The 23,253-nt window shown below is 32.3% G+C and overlaps 1 protein-coding gene across 1 annotated transcript in view; it reads right to left on the reverse strand.

Moving 5' to 3' along the window:
- LOC127730583 (E3 ubiquitin-protein ligase UBR3-like) overlaps positions 1 to 23,253 on the reverse strand; it is a 110,338-nt gene that overhangs the window by 80,087 nt on the left and 6,998 nt on the right. Inside the window, exons 6-14 of the mRNA XM_052239035.1 lie at positions 22,267 to 22,400; positions 16,276 to 16,504; positions 15,361 to 15,674; positions 10,752 to 10,844; positions 4,897 to 5,052; positions 3,869 to 3,997; positions 2,645 to 2,697; positions 1,636 to 1,775; positions 941 to 1,089 (exon numbers count right to left, since the gene is read on the reverse strand). Of these exons, the coding sequence (XP_052094995.1) occupies positions 941 to 1,089; positions 1,636 to 1,775; positions 2,645 to 2,697; positions 3,869 to 3,997; positions 4,897 to 5,052; positions 10,752 to 10,844; positions 15,361 to 15,674; positions 16,276 to 16,504; positions 22,267 to 22,400 (1,397 nt within the window). The remainder of the gene's footprint in view (positions 1 to 940; positions 1,090 to 1,635; positions 1,776 to 2,644; positions 2,698 to 3,868; positions 3,998 to 4,896; positions 5,053 to 10,751; positions 10,845 to 15,360; positions 15,675 to 16,275; positions 16,505 to 22,266; positions 22,401 to 23,253) is intronic.

A 23,253-nucleotide genomic window follows, 5' to 3' on the forward strand; every position in this document is an offset into this window, starting at 1 on the left:
AGGGGCGTAACTCCTGGAAAAAAAATTGAATCGTAATTTCCTGTCGATATGCACAACTACATAGTATGTCCTTATTATCTAAAAAGGTTTCGTGAAATTCTGTTGTGTGGTTTGAGAGGAGTTGCGATGACAAGAAACAGGACTGACGGGCAGACAGACGGACGGACGGACGGACAGAAGGACGGACGGACGGACGGGTCAAAAACATTAACCCTCCGCAACTTGTTGCGTGGGGTATAATTTGGCATATAGTGATATAACTCATTAACCATGTATAATTAAGACCTATGGTCTTTTGATTTGAAGCCCTTGGTTTATGACCTTGAAATTGAGCTCAATGTCATTGGTAAATTTGACGTTCTAGATATTGACCTTTGCTTTTACCTCATATGTATACATGATAAAGCCATGGGACTTTTTGCATTATGTTGCAAGCCACTTGACCATGGAAAAGCCAACTGGAAGTGACCATGTGTAAACCGGAAGTAGCTATTTTTTGTACTTATTAAATGTTAAAGTATATTGAACCATATATTTTTGGAATCAGTATCAAGTAAACTATAAAAAAAAAACGGAAGTGACATTTTTCAAACCGGAAGTAACAATGTATCTCCCTTATTTAAAAAAAAAATGTATAGGAACCATATATTTTTGGAATCAGTGTACAATAAGCTATCATTTGACGCTGGATATGATATATCAAACTGAATTTTAATAGTTCTATATCAAAATTGATCTTTATGGGTGGAAAGACCTTCAATTGTTCTCTGAATTTTGTAAAATGTTTGCATTTAGCTAGATTTGTCTATGACACATGGAATTCAAAAATATTTCATTAACCATTATTGTGTGGCACAATTGCTTATATAAGGTTAACTTCACAAAAATTTGTGCAAATATAAAGCATTCCTTTCATAACCATCACTTAGAATTAAAGTACCTCTTTCAGAGTGGGTTCAAACAATTCCTTGCCATGACCAGTCATACCAGATTTTTCTGGCATTAAATCCATCAGTTGACTGTGCTGTCGGTCTGCCATACACAATAATGTAGACATTTCTAGTCTTGTCAAGTTGACTTCTTTAATTCCTACAATAAATATTTCAAACCCTCTTTAAGAGCTATTCTTGAAATAAAATTTGTTCACACAGATATATGTCTTGCCCCCACAACATCCATTACTGAAAAACTCTCCATAACAATATTATCATAGTGCATAGGACTATTTAAACAAAACAAGACAAAAGCTTTATGATTTGAATGCTTCTTTTTGTAGTTCTATGAATTGTCACAAAATGAAAATTCCAAAGTCAATGGAGCATGACTAAGTAGTGACTGATAGAAATTTCATAAATTAAAAGCCTTTCTATATACTGTGGATTCATTATTATTCGTTGGATACCAATTTTCGTGGGTTTCATGGGTACAGGTGAACCACGAATTCAAATGTTCAACAAATTACAAATGTTAATTTGGCTTTGTATGCAGAGATTGGCAAAACCACGAAATCAAATATCCACGAAAATGCAAGTGTTCCTCAATCCACGAAAATTGATAACCCACGAAAATAAATTAATCCACAGTAGATTACATTTAAAAGACTGCATTCATGCTCAACTGAACTAGATATAATACCTAGATATGTCCTGATTCCTAACAATGTACTAAAGTAGGTCAATACAGCATCTACCATAGCTGTTTCATGGTCTCCTTCAAGCTTCACATTCATAGGAGGTGGTGTGGTGGAGTAGGATAACCAATTGTCTATATGGAACCTGGAAGACAAATAACATATAGACACTTGTACATTGATATTACATTGAAATATAGCCCAACACAATTACTGATGTGATTCACTGGCCCTTTAAAACAACAGACAAAATTAAATAAAAAATTCTATCCTACAGTTAGCTTTCCTCCTATAAATAAAAGACTATAGTTCATAAATTGTTATCAACACATATTACTCATTGTACTTTGCTTAATTTTGAGATCTTTCTATTATTATTTAAAATATGGGAAACAGCCATTTAAAAAACAGAAATCTAGATGTATTGTACAAAGATGTGATGAGAGTCCAACAAACTTTTGAGTAAGGCACACTGTTCATATTTAATGCTACAAAAAACTAAATGTAAAATGTAAAATGTAAAAATTTGTTTTGGTCAAATCTATCCTTTGGGACATTTTTATGATGTCACAGCGACATTAATAATCTGTCTATTTTGACATGTTTAGGATGCCACAGTGACATCACTCTTGAAATTACAGCAGTAAAGTGACCAGCCTAAATTATCAAAGTCATTTATCAATAATATAAGCACAGTTTCGAAAGAATGTACTGTACTATGTTTAAGGGCAAAATAATAAGTTCTAATCATCCCTTCTCCTTTTATGATTACTATCATTTGTGGGTTTTAATGCTCTTCCAGGTGACAGTGAACATTTCTGAATTTGGTATGAATTCACTTTTTTTTTAGATAAAAATACATTTGAAAATTGAAAACATACAAGAATGATTTTGTCAATTAAATAGAAATTCAAAAATTACCACCTTTACATTTTTGAATGGACATTTATATAACAAAGAGTGAAACACTTACAGTCCAGTAGTCACAGTAAATTTAAACAGAAGTTGTCTTACCTTTCTAAAACTGTTCTTACAAAGTAATCTGGATCAAGTTTACAAGCACAAATCTGGAATAATAAATTTTATTTGTGTTTACTATATAAGAAAGTGAACCCTGGAAAACAACTATGAAATAAGCAGACAAGCATAAGCCTTCAAATAATTGTATATTAAATTTTCTCGCAGAATTAAATGATGCATCTATTTACTTTAATGAAACAATTTTGTTTTATTTTTAAAATATGAGCCATCTGTTTGTAATATCACCATGAAAAGACAGTAAAGGCATAAACTTAGCATATTAAAAATGTATCCAATAATACTATCATCCATTATTTTATTTCAGTCAATTTACAGGGCAAAATTAGCACCAAGTTGTACTTTGTCCTTCCCAATTATTTACAAAAAGAAGGATAGGAAGTAGAAATTCAACTTTTACTAAAAAGTATAAATTGAATAGACAATACTGTTGTTTATCAGCAATTTGTTCATTTTCCCTTTGATCTTACTGCCTAAATTTTTAAGATCATGGACAGGACTTGATACTCGAAAATATTAGGCAATGATGTCATATATCAGTGCAGCAACATCACATGCTCAATTCCATTATTGTCAATTTATCAATGAAATGCACACGACTTCATTCATACAAACAAACAACTATCCAAACATTTTGTACGCTTAAAAGTAGTTTTACTCACTATTTCAAATTATATCATATTCTCAACCAAAAAAACATACAGATAAGACAACTTGCCAATAAAATTGTATGTTGAAGTACAAACAAAACTTATTATTAGAGGACAGACATTATTGATGTCACAGAGGACAATTTAACGATAAAAGACTATTTTTGGTAAGGTAATAATACGAACATGTTTGAGCAAGGACAATACTCTGACATGTTAGGGGGAGATTTGAATTTAAAAAGGACATACTTGAGTGAAATGGACATGTTTCAGTGAGACAGTCAGGTTTTGGGTGATTGACACGTTTGATAGTGTTACATATATACTGCACTATATCAAATAATTTCAACATAAGGGACAGTTTTAATCTTTTTGTTACATGAAAGATCTGTAATTCATCACTGAAGACCTTCCTATAAACTGTCCAGATATAAAACAACTAGAAAAGTGCTGTTTCTTCTTTCTTAGTAAATCATGTTTATATAATGCTGACTTATTCTTTTCCGATGTATTTTGACCACTGATCAAACAAAAAACATTTCACAATTACCTGCATTAAATATAGGTCTGCATCTACCATTGAGTAACAGAAATGACATTGTATATAGGTCATAGCTTGACCTTTGATCTGTAATCCATTTCTAACCCACATTTGGCTGTATATTTCAGCAATTCCAACCTGTAATTAATTATAGAGAAATCACATGTGTATAAACATCATATCCTGGAGTGTCAAAAGGTGGAAGAATAACTCAAACAGAAGTAATTCTGTATTATCTTTACAGTGAAGGGAATAGCAGTCAACATCAGACATGTCTGTTTATGGCAAACTAATAATAATTGAATGAAGACCTCAAATTTGGATATTTTCAACATCTTGTTTAGAAATTCCTAATGGGGAACACATTTAATTTTACATTATTGTAGTAATTCAACTGTCAACATGATTAGAAAGCCTCTGCAAAGAAAATTGAACAAAATGGACTAGATCTCTGCTATGTGGTTAATAAGATTTGTTTACATTAAAAAATTAATTAATCTGATAGTGTATACTAAAGTTACAGACTCGACACTTCAAATTTCGCTATTATGGGGATAAACAGGGGGAATAAATCCTCACCAATATAAGAAAGAATCTGCTTAACTTGTGAAAAACCTAAAATAGCACAGCATTGAGAATTGGTTAAGGTTTATTTATGTTATAGATTTGGGACACATGTACAAAAGTATTAAATTTAAGTTCTACCACTATGAACTCAAGAGAGAACAAAATAATGCAATTGTACATTTTCCAGCATTATCAACCAAGATGCACTATATTTTTGACTTATCATTTCGCATTATCTTAGATAATTTTATCATTTCATTTACTTTCCATCTTCTCAGTATTGCATTTTTCATGGTTGTATTGGTAAACTCTGATTATATTAATTTAACCAGGTATAATATATGTGGAAGAGATAAACTGTAAGTAAATGTATACTATAAACTTATTTGATCTAGACAGACTAATGAAAGTTATTTAATGCCAAAGCTACTAGAAGTATAGTATACCAAGCAATGACATTCAACTAATACCTGTATCTGCAGAGGGTGTATCAATAAGGTTTTTAACATTTTCTCTGTTAAAGGTATATCTTTGAGATGGAGTCCCTGAATCTGTATCCCTTGCACCATAAAGCAGGCTAGATATCTATGTAAGGGCAGATGGAATGTCAACTGGTACGGATTCGGCTGAAATAAGACATAACATTTTAATACATTTTCTATCTACTTGTTGAATTATTTCATATTTCTGTCAAGTTTAACCTTTATAAGGAAACATTTTTTCTGTTTATTCATCATTTCACTTCATTATTACACTTTTTTGGTGTTTTTTTTTTTTTTTTTTTTTTTATGTACCAGTAACGTAATTGGGCTTGTATAGTTTGCACTGGTACATTGTCCGCACCCCCCTTCTCGCCACTAAATTTCAGGTAAAAAAACTTTTTGTAACTGATAGAAAATGTCTAATGAATTTCCGGTAATTTCAAATTGTGTGTGGTCGTTTGTGGTATTTTCATGGAAAAACCTGTTTTGCATCATCAAATAGAAGTTGAAACTGCTTGTAAATGATTCTAGAACACTTCAAGAGTGTTAAAATAAGTCAAAATCACTCAAAACAATTTAGAAACTTGTGTATGTTTAAACTGGAAGTTTGAATAGCAGGTGTAAAAGAAAATAAATACGATGAGAGTGTACTGAAAATCTGTACTTGATAGATATCACTAGAAAACAACTTTGAAAGTAAAACAGTTCTAGCCTTGTGTAAAACAATGTTTAATATATCTATCACATTAATGTTTAAAGGATCTTAAGCTAAAACAAAACGCATGCGTCAGTACAGGGCTTTCAATAACTTTTCAATGAACAGGCTGTTTAGTAATTTGAAGTGGCTGATCAAAAAGTGGGGGTCAGGGGGGGCTTGCCCCCCAAAAATTTTTTTTGAACTTACATTGAAAATGGTGCACTCTGAGGCATTTTCAAGCTATTTACAAGTACATAAAAAATGGGGTTTCATAAGAATGTTATCTTTTTTTTTAGCTTGTAAGGTCAATCTTGTGATATTGCGTATTAAAATAAGACAAATAAAAATATATCAAAAATAATCTTAATTGTTATTGTATTGCCAGATTTCGCAAAAAGTAAGAAAGCAACGGAGGGTCAGCATAAACTATTAATACCAAGACTCCGTGTTAAAGGCCTTACTTTGACCTATAATGGTTTACTTTTACAAATTGTGACTTGGATGGAGAGTTGTCTCATTGGCACTCATACCACATCTTCTTATATTTATGTAAAGACCTACATGTATATATGTCATCTGCAAAATCTGACAATTTCAGTTTTGATCCAGAAAAGAAATATTATTTTCATGTGTTCTATATTTCAATAAAAACATGCAAACCTGGGAAAGGACATATATGCTGAAGTGGGAAAATGTCCACCCCTTCTTAGCCAGCACTTTTAACAAAGGCTTCCATTCGAGATAGGTTAATGTAAAAAAAAATCAAACTGAGGCAGGACCCATCCTGACATTGGTACTTTTTTCAACGAGTGGGCTAATGGTCAGCAAGGGGAAAATTATAACTGAAAAAAATAAACAGAGCCTTTTCCCTAGCCTTGGCATTTACCCTCCTACCTACTTTTTCAGTAAAACTTGAGTGGACAGCCAAAGGTCCAACTATAAATAATAAAATGCTTCGCTGGGGCGCAGCTTAATACGACCGCATAGGTCGAACCCTGAACAGTTGGGGCAAGTATGGACACAACATTCAAGCTTGATACAGCTCTGAATTTGGATTGTTATTAAATATTTGACACAGCATAGGTTTCTGACACAGAAAGAATGTGGTCTAAGAACTTGAATTTTTTTAATTTACCTATTATGGTCCAATGTCCAAAATCAAAATACATGGTTAGATTCAGCATATCAAAGAACCCCATATATTCAAGTTTTGTTAAAATCAAACAAAGTTTAATTTTGGACCCCAACTTGGACCAACTTGAAAACTGGGCCCATAATCAAAAATCTAAACACATGTTTAGATTCAGCATATCAAAGAACCCCAAGAATTCAATTTTTGTTAAAATCAAACTAAGTTTAATTTTGGACCCTTTGGACCTCAATGAAGACCAATTTAAAAAACGGGACCCAAATTAAAAATCTAAAAACACGGTTAGATTTGGCATATCAAAGAACCCCAATAATTCAATTTTCGATGAAATCAAACAAAGTTTAATTTTGGACCCTTTTGACCTCAATATGAACCAATTTGATAGCGGGGCCTACAAATAAAAAATCTAAATACATGGTTAGATTCAGCATATCAAAGAACCTCATATATTCAATTTTTGTTGAAATCAAACAAAGTTTAATTTTGGACCCCAATTTGGACCAACTTGAAAACTGGGCCCATAATCAAAAATCTAAATACATGTTTAGATTCAGCATATCAAAGAACCCCATATATTCAATTTTTGTTGAAATCAAACAAAGTTTAAATACTGGACCCTATCTTGGACCAACTTGAAAACTGGGCCCATAATCAAAAATCTAAACACATGTTTAGATTCAGCAAATCAAAGAACCCCAAGAATTCAATTTTTGTTAAAATCAAACTAAGTTTAATTTTGGACCCTTTGGACCTCAATGTAGACCAATTTAAAAAACAGGACCCAAAATTAAAAACCTAAATACACGGTTAGATTTGGAATATCAAAGAACCCCAATAATTCAATTTTAGATGAAATCAAACAATGTTTAATTTTGGACCCTTTTGACCTCAATATGAACCAATTAGATAACGGGGTCCACAAATAAAAAATCTAAATACATGGTTAGATTCAGCATATCAAAGAACCCCATATATTCAATTTTTGTTGAAATCAAACAAAGTTTAATTTTGGACCCCAATTTGGACCAACTTGAAAACTGGGCCAAAAATCAAAAATCTAAATACATGTTTAGATTCAGCATATCAAAGAACCTCATATATTAAATTTTTGCTAAAATCAAACAAAGTTTAATTTTGGACCCTTTGGACATTAATGTAGACCAATTTGAAAACTGGACCCAAAATTAAAAATCTAAATACACTGTTAGATTCGGCATAACAATTAAATAAATGTGATCAAAGATTTTACAAATCTAATGCGCCATACTGTGCAATTAAAGATTACTTCTTGAAATTTTTCAATATTTGAAATTTGAAAAAAAAATAATATTTGAAGAATAATTCTTTTAAATTTCTGAAATCTGAAATGAGAAAAAATTGACCCCCCACAATTTCTTTTTATCCCCCCCCCCCCTTTTTCCCCAAAAAAAATTCTTTCCCTCAAGATATGGTCATAATCTCAATTCAAATTTCCAATGGAGTTGGCAACCATAATTACCCATTTAAATTTACCATAGTGCTAACTTAATCTATTTTCTTTAAACATAATTTAAAAGCAGTGTAAGGGAAGTAACCAAAACGTTGTATTTGGATTACCTCCCTTACACTGTTTTAGATTATCTTTATTGTTCATTAACCATTACTTTATACATAATTTAAAAGCAGTGTAAGGGAGATAATTTCAATGATGTATTTGATTTATCTCCCTTACACTGCTTTAAATTATGTTTTGTACTAAAGTATTTGTCCATTAACCAGGACAACCTTGTTTTTCCCCCTTTTTTGCCCCTAATTCCTAAACGGTTTGAGCCATAACCCCCCAAAGCAAATCCTAACCATCCCTTTGTGGTATGGAAACTTGTAGTATAATTTCAGAGAGATCCATACACCGTTCCACAGTTATTGTCTGGAAACTAGAAAATGCTCATTTTTGGCCCCTTTTTGGCCCCTAATTCCTTAACTGTTGGTACCATAACCCCCAAAATCAATCCCAACCTTCCTTTTGTGGTATTTAACCTTATGGTCAAATTTCAAAAAGATCCATTCACTTAAACTAAAGTTAGAGTGCGAAAACCAATATGTATTCGGACGACGACGACGCCGGACGACGACGACGACGCCGGACGACGACGACGACGACGACGACGACGCCAACGTCATACCAATATACGACCACAAAATTTGTTTGCGGTCGTATAAAAAATGGGAAGCCTTCCTCCTATCCTAGGCTTCTGTGATGGCCCCATCCACAACAAATGGGCAATGATAAACCTGGAACTATATACTACAAACTGAAGAGAAAAGGTCCAAAAAAAAATGGCCAGCACCCCTCCTAGCCTAGGCACTATTTTCAACCCCCTTCCCTTCCCAAGAGTTAAAGGGTGGTAATAATGAAATACTTGTTACATTATAAAAAGGGCATAGACGGCAAGCTTGGGCAGGCCTCATTTATATAAACATGAGACTGTACAGACCTTCTAAGGCTTCTTTGAAATTTAATAACTTCAAATAAAAAGTTTTACCTGTAAATGGTTCCAATGATTTTGTCTTTTTGCTGGTAAAGAAATCATTTACTTTTGGTCTTTCATTTCATTCAGTTTCATTAATTTATTGACATGCAATTTAAAAAATTGCCTTCTAAAACTTTTTAATTTTGGTTTCTCATGAGTTATCCATTGATAACATACGTTTTTATTTCAATATCTCTCTTGATTTTACCATTGACAATCTTGATCATTCAAGCGATTGATTGAAGATTGTATTTGAATGCAGGCAAACGTCTTACTGACGCCGATTTTAAGTTTACTTTCAGTCAGACAAAATGGTCCAGTCGGTTATAAAAAGCCATCGTTTTTGAAAAATCTATTAAACTAAAAACTCCATGAGACAAAAGGTTAATAAAACTTTGTTTTTATTTTATTCTCTTCAAAAATATTTTTTGTTTAAGCATTTGAACCGGCGATTTCCGTCTTTTGAAACGGCGACATTCCGCCGGGTGCCGGCTCTTAATGAAAACCCTGCAGTATGAAACACGAAAACGGAACGAATAACCGATTACGTTTTGTAGTTTATACATCGTAGACTGGTTCTTGGTTGACCCTTATACTTTTTTCGTTCCGTTAAATTCAAGTAGATTCCAGTTTATTTTAAGCAATGCAGTGTAAAGAAACGAGAAATTTGTAGTGAAGCATTTAATTTTTAAATTTATCAGTATATATTTGATATTGAATAAAAATAACATATTGATATGGATTAGGTAAAATTATTAGTTTTGAAAATGATGAGCGTCCTCTACAATACCAATAACAAACATGGCGGAATGTAAACAAACTACCTCACGAAATCGAATTTTTTCTCTTATTTGTTATCGTACTCTATAGTCCGCAACCGTCTGGCAGGTTTAATTTTGGAGAATAAAACCGTGGACTATACAAGCCTTTATTTGATACACATTGATTTCTAATATCAAATATGCATTAAAATCATTGAAGATAAGCAATAACAAATTTCAATGTTGATATAGCTGGTGTGGTATAGTATTTATAATGATGTTTATTTGAAACCTTTACACAATGTTTACATTAGGTAACATCACAACAATCCTGTGGTGGGTTCATGCATATATTATCATATATTTCGTTAAGTTATTGTTTAAACAAAATCTTAACAGTTGATAGCATTTTATGAATTTTTTGGAACATTCAGACATGTCTTTTGCAAAGTCTTTGTTAACTTATCTTTATTTAGTGTTTGCATTGAAACATTGTAGCACTATACATGCTGTGTGTTCTGACATCTTTTTATCATACTTTGTGTTAACTAACCTTTATAGAATCTTTACAGTTGATAGCATCATACCAATCCTGTAGTGCATTCAGACATGTCTTTATCATAGATTTTGTTAACTTACCTTTATAGAATCTTTACAGTTGATAGCTTCATACCAATCCTGTAGTGCATTCAGACATGTCTTTATCATACTTTTTAATAACTAACCTTTATAGAATCTTTACAGTTGATAGCATCGTACCAATCCTGTAGTGCATTCAGACATGTCTTTATCATAGATTTTGTCAACTCTGGAGAATCCTGTAAAAGATCTTATGATAATTAATTCTGATAGTCCTGTTCTACCATTTGAACAACAAATTAAATTCTATACTCATTTTTAAATACTTTTTCATTGTTACGTGTTGTTTCATGGGTAAGAAATTTTAGCCATGTATACTGTATTAATGTTTATTGAAGATTTGGGAAATTTTATTTGTATAAGTAAACCATAGAATTAAGAGCAACAGAAAACAAATTTCCTATAGCCTTGTATGCAGAATTTGTCAAAACTATGAAATCAATTATCATCACAATATGCTATCAAACATGAACTCGGAACATACTTCTTAAGAGATAAACCAGAGGATAGTGATGGGAGTAATCACTGAGGGCCCCACTCAAGTAAACAAGTTAATTGTAATAGGAGCTTTGATTTAAACATAGCTTATGCCAATGGAAAGCAGAAATTTTCAGATGTCATCCACAAACTGCAAGGGGTTTTAAGATAGAGAGCAGAAATAATTTTTGTACATGTCAAAGTTGAACTTCTTTTTTCCAATGACCTTCCCTGCAGAATTTTCATCCTAGTACGGAACACACTTTCTAGTAATAATAATTATGCCAAGTTTCATTACCCAACTCTAAGGGGTTTGAAAGTAAGAGAGAGGAAAGGATTTTTGTACATACACAGGAGTGACTAAGTTAAGCTAATTTTTTTACAATGACCTTCACTGTAGGGTTTTCTTTTTTGTATGTGACACAAATTCTAGAAGTGATGAATAATAATGTCAAGTTTCAGTACTCCATGTGTACTGTCTGTAGTCTTTTTAGAAAATTAAAAAATCTTATGGCTTAATTTTGTAAAAATTAAGTTAATTATGACCGTATTCTCCCATTATTTCTATCATATAACATCTGTTTATAACCAAAGTCAACTCAACATCTTCAATGCAAAAATGGTAAAATTGTATGTTCCAAATATTGACCAGTGAGTGTATGCCATGCTTGGTTCAACGATCCTGATGATGGTTGAGACCAGGGCTTCCAAAATTTTTTTTAGCCAGCCGGACATTTTATGTATTATCCCGATTTTAATCCGTTAAGACTAAATAAACAAAAGGCAATTATATGGTAATCAGTTGCCGAGTTGGCCATCCCAATGATTGACATTAAAAAAAAACGATATTAAACTTTCTTTGATTCAAATTCGAAGTTCTGACGTAAACTGTTAAATTGGCAGTGCATCATTCGAAGTGTGCAACATCAGCGTACTTATATCTGCCTTAGACTCTTTATTTGTGCAAAATAACGTTGTCAAAAACTTTACTTTCGTTTTATACCGGATCTTGACAATGGTAAAACATGGACCAGAGACGGATACGTAAATTCCGTGTACGTTTGCAAAGCGTGAATGAGTGGAAGTAGCTCTTTCTACGTTATTTCTTCAAGAAAATATTCGAAATAAATGTGAGATAAAGGTATCAATGACAATTTAAGCATTTTTTGAAGAAATTAGGATGCATAATTAAATTTCACACCTGGGCACATGCGCACACGTGTACTAGTTCAAACAGAGACATGTCTCTGGGTTCAAACGTTATGACGAATTTTCATTTTCACCTTTTTAATTTTTTCATCAAATCATATTTGTAAACGTATTTCTGATAATTTAAATCTTTTTGACTAAATTAATTAGATGCAAACCGCTGAAATGTAAGAAAATAACTTTGAATAGACCGATCAATGTCCGGTTCAAAATAGTTTACCTGTCACCTGAACAGGTAAATTTCAGCTGTTTGACAACTAAATAGCCTTGATTAAAATGAGAAGGTATTAAAGTAGGGGTTGTTTTGATAGTACTTAATGATCATGTCACTTTTATGACCGGAAATGTGTGGCTGTTAAAGGTAAAACATTGGGTCAAAAAGATCGCGAACTATGTTAAATTGACCGTCTCTTAAAGCGGTTTATTCCCGATTGTCCCACTTTTTAAAATTTTAGAGTTCTGATTGTCCCACATGAAAAGTTCTGATTGTCCCACATTATTTTATGAAGTAAAATATTCTTAAATAAACAAGGTATATATTGTTTGTTTTGCTAAATAAACAAGAATTAATTATTGCATGTTCAAACTTTTATTTAATATAAATTTTAAAAAAGCATAAAATATGATTTTTTTTTTGTATATCATCAGATTAATGCACTTTTGAGTAAATAATATAACATTTATGAATTATATCTATAAGGTTACGTTTATTTATATAAAACAAATATCAATACTATGATTTTAATTAATTTTTTTCTAAAGTTAAAACAAAAATAAAGATATAATGCATGCAATTTAAAGAAAAGTGTAAACTTAATTACGCTGTACACTATACACGCACTTGTTGATGGAGAGATGTTTCCACTAGTCTTTGCACTTTTACCAGTGAAGTCAGATGCCATTTACACAAGATTCTTTATCATACAGAATACAATCTGATGGTGACGGTAACACCATTAACTATTTGTAAAGCTTTGTATTTCAGGGGGTAGAGGAATCGGATGATTCATATTTTGTATATAGATCCATTGTGTTACGAAGTTTCCGTCTGTCATATAATCATTGTCCTTGACTTCATTTTCATGGTTTTATTGACTGCTAAGAACTGTATAGCTTGTTTTCGTCATTTGAATGTCTCATTTATCATAAGTTCCAGGATAACTATACTTGGTTACTAATATATGGTATCCTTGCAATGTCTACATGTCCGTCAGACATCATCGTTCACATGACCTCGACCTCATTTTATGGATCTATGAACAAGGTTAAGTTTCAGTGGTCAAGTCCGTATCTCAGATGCTATAAGTAGTAGGTCGAATACTTTTGGTGTATGGAATGGTAGCAGGGTGTACATGTCTTTGTGGCAGAGTTAATCTGACTTTACCTCATTTACATGGAACATTGATAATGTTAATTTTATGTAATACTAGTTGTATAATATAAAAATAAGGAGATGTGGAAGTAAGCATTTATAGGCAACCGTACGGCCTTTAACAATGAGAAAGCCCATACCGTATGGTCGGCTATAAAATGCCACGATATGGAAAATTTTAAATAATTCATTTGAGAAAACTAACAGCCAAAATAACTAAACAATTTACCAAAAAAGTTATGACAAACATGAACCAACGACAACCACTTAAATACCGTCACGATACTGACTTGGGACAGGCATATACAGAATGTATAATCCTTTTCTTAAAGACTTTCTACAAAATACAGTAAGGTAGTAAAACATGCTGTACCAGTAGAATCTTAGTTTTTACGGTAATGCTGTTTATGATCATACTTTTCTAAGACTATTGATGACGTTCTCCCATTAGCTTTCAATAAGGGGACGACCATTTGATTTCGAAAGGGAGAGGGGAGGAGGATTTTGAAAATGAATAACTTGGCCTGGTATTAACTAAAAATAAATGACTTTGCACAAGACAGGATGAAAAATTGATATGTGATATTTTTTTACTTAATATTATATTCTATGTTTGATGATGAAAAATTGATATGTGATATTTTTTTACTTAATATTATATTCTATGTTTGATGATACTTCAATTGTACCTATTCTGTGCAAAATAAATATTCATGATTTTTTGTTCATCTTTATTTCATATTTTATGATTTACACTGATTGTTTACCTGTAAATATTCCTTCTACATCCTATACAAACAAATTTATCACTATCAAAACAATTCCCGATTGTCCCACATTCAAGCTTCCCAATTGTCCCACATAAAAAAATTCCCGATTGTCCCACAAAATTTCATTTCTTTTTTACCTGTAATTTTAAAAAGTGGGACAATCGGGAAGACACCCTTAAAGCCTTGAAAACTAAAAAGTAGATGACCGTTTCATGCTTTGCCCAGCCGGACTTTTACCGGACATTATACAAATGTCCGGCATATATGGCCGTTTTGGAAGCCTTGGTTGAGACATAAATATTTTTTTTATCTTGTCATTTTTTAGTCAGAAGTACTAAATGGGGGTCTGTGAATAAAAAGCAATTAGTACACCAAAACAAAAGTTAGGAATCCACAATGGCCACATATCTATAAACAAGTGGATGAGTGAATTGTCTGTTCTGTATATTTCACTGCTCTTCAATGCAGGGGAGTAAATTATTTTCTACATATATTCCTATGTATATTGATATTTATGGATGGCTTTAGGTTGAACAAGACCACATTTCATGTATCTTAAATGATTACGAGAAATTTAAGATTTAAGACACTATTTCATGACTCTTTGAGTATGACTATGGATTTTCTAATATTGAACAAGATTTTATTTTATATCCCTTTGATTTTTTTCTATAAAAATGAAGTTACATGAATTTTTTGGAGAATTTAATTCTAATGTGTCTTTGTGGAGGTCATCCTTAACAGGTTCAACATTTATAGGACAAGAGAGCTTGCTGTTCTGCAAATGATTCTTAACCCTGTGTTTTGATAGGTCACAATCATTATTTATTAACGGTGTATAACAAACAATTGTATCTATACACTAACCTTTAATTTACAGTGTGAGATTAGTGACCACATTGGTGAGGATGCCATTTCTAACTCAGCGGAGAAAGCTGCATAATATGTTTCTGATTCAAATTCAACATGCTGACTGAGTTCTCTATTGTTCAGGTTCATCCCCTGAAGGTAGCTCAAAAGATCCAACCACATAGTGACCAGTCTTGTATCTGATAAAAACTTTATTGTAATTGCTTTATGAGAAAACAGATTAATGAGATCACTAACGATTGGCCAGTAGCAATGCTCCTTCATGGCTATGTTTGCACAGTCAACAACCATGTGAAAATTGGATTGTGTATCTGAAATGAAGAAAAAAATACTATAAAATGTTCTCCAAACTCAATCAGAATATTTAACTCACTACAAGGAATTCAATATGCTACATAATCTACTATGAATTCATGACCTAAGAATGAATATCTGTATGAAACCAGTGTATCATTTTACTAAAAATTGAAAAATCAAGTGAAATTATTTTGACTTTCCATCTAACATACATCAATGTACAGACTACACATCAAAGAATCAACAAATTTATATTTCATTAACATGTAACTAATCACTTTATAAATCAGTAATACTAGTGAAATAAAACTGTAACTTACCTCTAAACAAGGAATTATTTGAATCTGGAATAATTTTGAATTCTGGAAAACTGATGAGAAATATATGATGAAAACTAACCCAACTAAATAGGGTTAGCCATGCGCGCATGGCTAAGGGGGGTTAGTTAGTTCATACTGAAATGATAGTGAAAGTAAAATTAACCTTAGCCATGCACGCATGGCTAACCCTATTTAGTTGGGTTAGTTTTCATCATACATTTCTAATCAATTTTCCAGAATTCAAAATTATTCCAGATTCAAATAATTCCTTGTTTCTACCCTTTGAAATACTAACCTTGTAGAGAACTCTCTGTCAATATACTCTCCAACATGTTTGTCAGACTAACTATCAGTATGTATAGCAAGTTATATTCCTCCACCATTTTTACAGCAAGCACCTCATTACTGAACAACTGGACACTAATGTGGACTACTCTATTAGATATAGCTGGTCTGTTTAGACCATTAATTAGAACCAGGGTCATTCTACTATAATGTCTGATAAATGCTCTGGTAAATGCTTCCTGAAATAAGTTGAGAAAATTATAGCTTTTACAGTAATATCAATGTGTGACTTTATTGACATAAACTGACGAAAGTTTACTAATATATAGCATTATTTAAGGTATAGAAGTGATATATCTTAAATCATTTGGAACTATTCAGTCATTTTTCAGGCCTACAAAAGTCCATACATTATAATGAGTTTTCCTCCTACCAAATATATTCAATGTTAACACTGCATACTTTCTTTATACACTCTATTCAATGTGAAGTATACAAATAACTATATTTTTAAAAGAAGTGTCATCCCATTATCTCTTAATGCTTATAAGCCATCTGCAAATTTATCTGCATAAAATGACAATTAAAACAAATTTCACACATGTTCAAATAAAAGAATCAAATACTAGGCAATTTCATTTTTAAAATTTACTGAAATTCTTTTTAGGTGAAGTCTGCAAAAATTGTCAATCTTGTCCATGATGTTACAGGTAATGTTTGGGGTGTATATCCTGTGAAGTTTTAAAGATCTGTCTTAAATTTTCTGGGAGTTGATTACACAGAATAGATACCATACCTATAGAATCATTCGTTAAAATATTCCTAAATAAAATGCTCTGCTGGGGCGCAGCTTGATACGACCACAGAGGTCGAACCCTGAACAGTTGGGGCAAGTATGGACACAACATTCAAGCTTGATACAGCTCTGAATTTGGATTGTGATTAAATATTTGACACAGCATAGGTTTCTGACACAGAATGAATGTGGTCTAAGAACTTAAAAAATTTTAATCTACCTTTTCAAACCATATCATTATTATTTGCTTTTATATATAAATCAGAAATAACCAATTGAAAATTGAAAATTTAAAGAAAAAAAAAGGAAAAAAAGGGAAAAAAAATCCCCCCCCAAAAATTTTTAGAACCCCCTTATGATTCATCACCCCAAAACTCAATAACAGCCTTCCCTTTGTGGTATGGTACCTTGAAGTACAATTTCAGAGAGATCCATACACTTGAACACAAGTTATTGTCTGGAAACTAGAAAAATGCTTGTTTTTTTGCCCCTTTTTGGCCCCTAATTCCTTAACTGTTGGTACCATAATCCCCAAAATCAATCCCAACCTTCCTTTTGTGGTATTGAACCTTATGGTAAAATTTCATAGAGATCCATTTACTTAAACTAAAGTTAGAATGCGAAAACCAATGTGTCTTCGGACGATGACGGCGACGCCCGGATGGCGACGACGCCAATGTCATACCAATATACGACCGCAAAATTTGTTTGCGGTCGTATAAAAATAACTAATAAGATAAACTGGGAGCTTCCATTCACTAATTATATCTACTGACAAGTTTTCAACAAACAGGAAGTAGAACAATGAAGGAATGAAAAACATGATCCACCATATGGCATAATCAGATAACACTAAGTACCATATATCAAGAAGTTGTGAGCTGTAGTTGCAGAGAAAAGTGCATAAAACAAAGTCTTATGGATCACCAGATGCACAGATGACTATACAGAAGCACACCAGAATACATGTACCTCTCCTTTAGAATGGGATAATAATAACTCAGTTTAGAAAGATTAGAAAAAATAACAGAAACTGCATGGGTGCATAATCAGAGTTGCGATCTTTTCTGTCTTTAGAAGAAGAAATAGGTTTTTGTGTCATGTACATTGAAGAATGTAAAGTCTGCTGACAATTTCTGTCAAATGGTGAGGAGGGAAGGAATTGTAAAAATTTCAGGCTATTAAGTGCTGCTGTTATCATGAGCTTTGACCTAAAAATCAAAAGGTGTCTTTTTACCCAAAGGTATCCAACAAGGATAAGGAAATATCTGATCTATTGCTCAAAAGATATTGTTTTGGAAAAAAAAAATTCCCTAAACTGTCACTCTTTTTATAGGATCTTTGACCATGACCTTTTATCTTCTGACTAAAAAAATAATAACGTCTCCATTAATCAAATCGGCAATCTCCACATAAGTTTGGTGAAGGTTGGACAAATGGTTTAAAGGAACTCATCAATCAAAGAGCTGAAAGCTCTGAGGAAAAATGACACCACTGCCTCTAATATTGTGATATTTTTTATGCAAGTCTTGATTTTCACATACCGTAATAAGTTTAACATTGCAACATGTCTCGTAAGCATATAATTGATATTCGTATATGTGTCTGTTTTTTTAGTACAAATGAATAGGTCAAGACTACATGAATGATCTACAGTATCCAATTACTACTGGCTGTTTTTTTGTATAAATAAATAGGTCAAGACTACCGGAATGATCTACAATATCCAATGACTACTGGCTGTTCTTTTGTACTAATAAAAAGGTCAAGACTATTTGAATGATCTACAATATCCAATGACTACTGGCTGTTCTTTTGTACATATAAATAAAGACTACCTGAATGATCTAAAGTATTCTAAGTAATGTGATATTTTTCTTGCAATTACATTTTTCTAAATCAAGAATATAGACTACTTGTATCCTTTTCAAACCAAATAATTATGAAGAGCCTGTTGTTAGCAAGCTCTTATACCCCACATACTCATTAAATAAGTTACTAGTGACCTAGTTATTTCTGTTACTTGAAGCAAATTATATTTCTGTATATTTAGACAATAGTATAATATTGTTTTACTAGTTTTATTTCACCTTGAAGATTAGACAAATAGGGATACTCCTCCGATTTTTTTTTTCATGTCAGTCAGGTCGCTTTATATGAAACTTGAAACCACTTCTTATTTTATAACAACTCTGCCCTTGACCATGTTGACCCATGTAATTGATATTCATTCTTTAACCATATATCATAGTCAGTTAGTTTTTGATTTTGCACTCCCACACCACCTTTCATGTCTTTCAGGTCAAATGTCTGTCTCCATTTAAGTTAATGACATTGAACAATCATGGTATTAAACACAATTTCAATAGTGATAATGCTGTTCTCGTGGGTCACCATATATTCAACTTGGGTAGCATTCCAGTTATTGAACTAGATCTTTAGGAATGGATCTTACAATTTAATATGGAGCCAAAGTATGGGACTCCTACACGGTAACAAAAAAAAACAAGCTTGAAAGGATATAATGTCAAGCGGCAAAATCTATCACCAGAGATTACAAGTCAAAAGAGGATGGACGGGATACGTCTCTAAAATGCTTGCTGAACTGGAACTACAGCAAGATCTCCAGACAAGACGAACAAAGCGTTGAAGCCAGAAGTTAATATTTATGTAAAAAGTAGATGAGGGGCTGATTCCCGCTATTGAACCATACTGTCATTCTATAATATCATTGCGTAAGTATTTCTGTATTGGCCTTGTTATTGGTCCATGTCTTGGGTGTATTGGTCTGAGGCGAAGCGGAAGGCCAATACTGCTGGCCGAGGACCAATAATAAGGCCAATACAGAAATACACGTAATAGTATCTTTATTAATTAACTACAGTTTTACAATATTTTTTTATTTCATTTCACAAGAGATAAACATTTTTACCTTGAAGTGGAACTATCCAAATCTCAGTTTCCTTTTATAAGATGCAATATTTAATGATTCGGTGCCGTTTGACTGCTGGTCGAGAACCAATAATAAGGCCAATACAGAAATACACATAATAGTATCTTTATTAATTAACTACAGTGTTACAATATTTTTTTTATTTCATTTCACAAGAGATAAACATTTCTACCTTGAAGTGGAACTATCCAAATCTCAGTTTCTTTTTATAAGAGTCAATATCTAATGATTCGGTGCCGTTTGAAGTATCTTCAGCCTTTTCTCATCTGATGAATTTTTCTACCCTTTCCAGTCACTATAAAGTGTTACAACTTTAATTTAGACACAACACATAAATAGTAATTGGAAAGGTACTGCCATTGCATGTGTAATGCAAATATATTTAAAAAAAAAATAATGTAAGAGTTGAAATTGATACAACTATTCATAAGCCAATTGACCAAAGAACGAAGATTTGCACAATTACAGAATGCATATGCCTGGTTCGGGTTTAAAAATAAACGACCGTTTAAATACAAAACATGAGAAGCGACAGTAAACAGTAAAAATCGATTTGTACCATCGACATGATGAAATTATGAGGTCGTCAAGAAATGAACTTTGTGATAATTTACTCGTTCCCCAAACCTGAAATAATCCCATCGTCTACTTTCAAAATGCTTTTTAAATGAATGAGACCGTCTTTAACCTAAAATATATGCCATACTGAAATATCAGCTTGTTTATGGTGAGTAAACCTGCGTCTTACAAACAACTGTTTACTTTCAGTTTGAGTTTATAGTGACTTACGATCTAAAAACTAGAGACGTTCCGAAATCCTGTTTTGTATAGCCTGGGATCCTGGCCAACTGCTCGACGAAGTATTAGATTGGGTCAGGATGCCAGGCTATGTTTTGTAAACAAAGATTCATACGCACCGCGTGTATATAACCGTATTACTAATTTCCGATTTTTAAAATCTTCGTAAATCTGGATAAAGACCAGTTTCTATCCAATGGATATCAAAATGATTCCGATTTTCACTTTTTTTAATGATTGTAAAGTTGAAATGGCATGAAAGGCTGACATTATTTAGGAGAACTATTTTGTCTAGCGATTGCTGATCATTGGAGGGTTAAAAGTCCAACACCATAACAAAACGGATCTATTTATCATGTATATACATACCGATTGTTTACGATTGTAAGACATGTGCATAAAAGTGAAAGCTCGAATAAATATGAAAAATATAACAAAGGGATAGCTCCAGATACCATTTAATAACAAAAAACATATGGACAGGTCAAGATATCTTTTTGGTAAATAAAATAAAGTATGTAAACTGGTTCCCGACCGACTACAACACGTTGTTCGAGTGTTGCGTAATACAAGCAGATTCCAGTTAGTATGTAAAATAGTAAATATGAAACCGAGTGCGGTAGGCGGAGGCAATAATCGACTTCCGTAAGTTCTGGTCAATGGTATCGGAAACATGCCGCTGATAGCGTCATTTTCCAAAAAACAAAAGTTTAACCTCAATTTCAGTCTATCAACTGCTGATGTAACCTTTAACTTTGACATAGTTACTGTAAATTCAGAATTATTGCATACATTCATTATTGCGATTTTGAAGAATGGACTAAAATGAGGAATTAGTTATTGCAATTTCAGGAAAATTTACAGATATATGTATCAGATATCAGAATGCGAGTTCTTGTTATTGCGAAAATCACAAGTCGCATTATTCGCATTAATAAAAACCTCACAATAATTTCTGAAATTTCACTACCTCAAAATCCAAAAAGGCCATCTCATGGGGAATTACCAAATCATATACGGTAAAACTTGAACATATGGTTCAAAAGACAATATGTAAAAAACAAAATTTTGCCCAAATTTCAGTCTATCAATTGCTGCTGTGGCCATGACCTTTAACCTATCAACCAAAAAATCACTAGAGGTCTTACCAATCCCATTGCTTGGACATATGGTTCAAGAGATCTGGAAACCAAGAGTTTGGCACTATTTATAGCTGCTGCAACCTTGACCTTTGACCTATTTACCCTAAATTCAAAAGATGTCCTCCCATTGAGCATAATACAGCCACTATAATTCAAATGTGTATAGATCATTTTGTGAAGTTTCAAGTATATGGAATTAAATGTATATAAGAATTTATTAAATGAATAGATATTCATTTTTCAATACTTCTAGCAGTTTAAAAAATTTCTATTCATAGAAACCAGGCTAAAATATGAGAGAATTATCCTTACTTTATAATTGTCATCAGGTAGCAGACTAAGAAGTAATGTAACCATTTTCTGTGGGAATTCATACTTCACCATCCAGAATGTAAGTTCATCAAGTAATGTCTTATGTTTCATTTCCTGAGAAAGACCTGGCATAGCTAAAAAATAATAAATTGGTATACAAGATCAAGATGAAAAGAAGATGTGTTACCTTATATAGCAAAATGCCATTCACTTTTTACATTTTTAAATGTGTTTCTTCTTGTAGCAGGATAGGTTTTTGCTTTAATCACTTTTTTACCAATGCATCAAATATGTCATCATTGGCACTCTGGTTCAAGTGTTCTCAGAATCTAAATATTCTGCTAAAAATTGTTTAAAGGAGGAGGTTACTTTTGTTCCCGTGAATTTAACAATCCAAAACTACCATAAAGCTATCATTTATAATTCTTTAGATGTCCAAAGACATTAATCTGTCAAACATCAGTATTAACTTTTGAATTTTGTCTCACTTTTTTGTTTCAGGTCTTTAATTTCTTGCATTTAAGGAGAAACTGAATAAAAACCTGCCAAAATAATCTCTTTTTGAGATCTTGTCATTAATTATTAGATATAAGTCATGGCTTAACTCTAAAACTTATTTTGCTGCAAGACCTCTTATACAATGATGTTGATGGGAGTAAAATATCTTTTTTGGTAAGGCTGTTGCTCATATTTAATTTTACAAACAAATGTGTACTATGTTGAAAACTACCAAAGTAATTGGGCTATATCTTATAATTTAGGGACCAAACAATGATTCCCATTATTATCATGATTTTAACTCCTCGTTTGTGCAAAAAATATTTTAGACATTTTTTTTGTTTTGTTTTAATAAAATCCAACCTGACCTGGATGGTAAAGGATCTTTGCAAAACAAGCAAAATTGAACATCACAGTGTTTTAAGAGTCCAAAAGGGATGTAATTAGAGCATGCATTCATTAACTATTAAAAAGAATCAAAACTATACC

The sequence above is a fragment of the Mytilus californianus genome, unplaced genomic scaffold, assembly GCF_021869535.1.
Source record: "Mytilus californianus isolate M0D057914Y unplaced genomic scaffold, xbMytCali1.0.p SCAF_2, whole genome shotgun sequence".
Taxonomy (NCBI): Eukaryota; Metazoa; Mollusca; class Bivalvia; order Mytilida; family Mytilidae; genus Mytilus; species Mytilus californianus.